Source organism: Myotis lucifugus, unplaced genomic scaffold, assembly GCF_000147115.1.
Source record: "Myotis lucifugus unplaced genomic scaffold, Myoluc2.0 scaffold_1601, whole genome shotgun sequence".
In the NCBI taxonomy this organism is placed as follows: Eukaryota; Metazoa; Chordata; class Mammalia; order Chiroptera; family Vespertilionidae; genus Myotis; species Myotis lucifugus.
Genome location: NW_005872649.1, coordinates 41,585 through 43,783, shown reverse-complemented (window position 1 = coordinate 43,783; position 2,199 = coordinate 41,585). Strand labels below are relative to the sequence as shown.

The window sequence follows — 2,199 nt, the reverse complement described above, 5'->3', positions numbered from 1 at the left end:
GCCCACAGGGCAAGGACCCACAGGCAGATGAGGGTCTGGGAGGAGTTACCAGGGAAGGGACTGAAGACCCAGGACAGGAATCCACCCTGAGGGTCTGACTTAGTGGAAAGGTCAAGGCCTCAGGGGGCAGCAGTGCCAGACTCATGTAGCATCTGGATGAACGTTGCCCTGCTGTGGGCAGACCTGCCTCTCAGGCCTACAGAGCTACACTGTGACAGTGGCCTGTCCTGTCTCCATCCACCTGAACTAGAGGCAAAAACCACACCACAGGTTCTACTGTCCTCCCATCTCACACATCAGGACTGTGGTTAATAAACTGGCTTCATGGGGGCATTTGACCCAACCCAGCCTGTCCAGGCTCTTCCACCCTCAGCTGTGTGGACTTGGCCAGGATGACTTTCAGACCCTGAGGAAGCCCATCCCCTCATCAGGGAGGGTGGACTTAGATAAACAACAGGAGGTGCCTTACTGAGCACTTACTACCTGCCGGCACCACTGCAGGTTTGTGGAGAGAACCAGGACAATCCTGAGGGCACAGTTCCTTAATTGTGCCTCATTTATAGGCGATGAAGCTGTTGAGGAAACCACCCTGGTCAGCAGCTGGTGAGGGAGGAGCTGGATAAGGGAGTTAGGGGCACCCACGGGGAAGCTGGAGGCCACAGGGAGCTGGCCCAGAACCCTCTGAGGAAGGGGTCTTTTTCCTCTTGGCCTGGGCACCACTGGGGGTCAGACTGGATCAGGGGGCAGGATTAGGGTGAGGGTGAAGGAAATGCCATGGTACCTCCTAGTCCTCCTGAGGTACAGGAAATAGCCCAGGGAGGCCCCCAGAGCCACCACGATGAGGACCCCGATCACGCTGCCCACGATGGTCCCCACAGAGTAGCCTGTGTAGTTTTGTTCTGCTGAAAGGAGAATGGAGAGGGGGAGAGGTGAAGGCCCAAGTCCATTCAGGGGAAACCAGGAGGGACCTTGCAGGGGGAGGCCTGCTGAGGGAGGAAGGAACTGCCACTCAGTTTGTGCTGTTTGGGAGTGTCAGTCCTCCTGACACCCCACTTCTGGCAGTTACATCATTCTCTGTTTTGCACATTTGAAACCTTCCATTGGCTCTACCTTTGCATGTACTCTCACACCCACCATTCCCATGTCCTGGTAATTTTTCTCTTAACTCTTCTTTCCCTCACATATTCTGTCTCTTACCCCCGTTTCTTCTTTTCCATCACTATGGACAGTTTTAGCGGGCACCTTACCTGTCAACTCAGTGCTGATGAGTAATAAGAATGTGCTGAGTGTTTTCAATGGTCCAGGGTGGGAAATACTCTACTTTCATGTCATCTGATCCTTCCACCCCTCGAGGGACAGGGGTGTTACCCTCATGAGCACAAACAGAATCAGGGATGGGAGGTGCTTAATAAATTGCTGGAGTCACAGAACTGATGAGTGATTAATGATATTTTCACCAAGTTCTGCTTGATTTCAAAGCTACTGACAACAGCGTTTATAAAAATAACAATAATAATTGGTTCACTGACTGAGTCCTGACTGAGCATGACCCTGTCTGAGGTCTTTAAATCATTAACCTCAGAAGAATTATCCTAACAACGGTGTTTAGGTCCAGCTGTTTTATTCCAGTTTAGAGATGAGGAAAATGAGGCTCAGGTGGGTGAGAGCCTTCCCCGTGGTCAGACAGTTTATACTCATAGAACCGAGACAAAGATGAGATTAGTCTAATTCTGGGGTCCTTACCCATGTGCTCTATAGGCTCTGAAGGAGGCTCCCACCTCCTGAAGGCTTTCATCCATCTCACCCCCTGCCCGTGAAATATACAAAGAGCAAGTGAGGGAGGTGGAGAGTCACTTACATTGCACATCCAGCCTGAGGGGCTCACTTATGTCGTAACTGACGAGGTTGAAGACCTCACACTGATAATCCCCAGCGTCCTCCCTCCTGACGGGGTCTATGTTGAGGGTGCTGTTGCCCTGGGACAGCTTCATCCTGTCCATGAGCAGGAGACTCTGGTTCTTGAAGAGCCACTGGATGGAGATCCCTGTGTCATTTGTGAGGCAGGTCAGGAGCACGGCGTCCTTATGCTCTGTGACTGTGGCATTGCTGGCTCGGATGGAGGGCTTCCCCACGGGCTCTGTGGAGAAACAGAGGAGGTGACTGACTGAGAGTGGGCTCCTTTCCTCAGAGATGTCAGCC

The 2,199-nt window shown here is 52.3% G+C and overlaps 1 protein-coding gene across 1 annotated transcript in view; it reads right to left on the bottom strand.

The window, feature by feature from the left end:
* Window positions 1-1,850: 1,850 nt before the first annotated feature.
* LOC102431881 (carcinoembryonic antigen-related cell adhesion molecule 1-like) overlaps window positions 1,851-2,199 on the bottom strand; it is a 7,550-nt gene continuing 7,201 nt past the window's right edge. Inside the window, exon 5 of the mRNA XM_023748642.1 lies at window positions 1,851-2,137. Within this exon, the coding sequence (XP_023604410.1) occupies window positions 1,851-2,137 (287 nt within the window). The remainder of the gene's footprint in view (window positions 2,138-2,199) is intronic.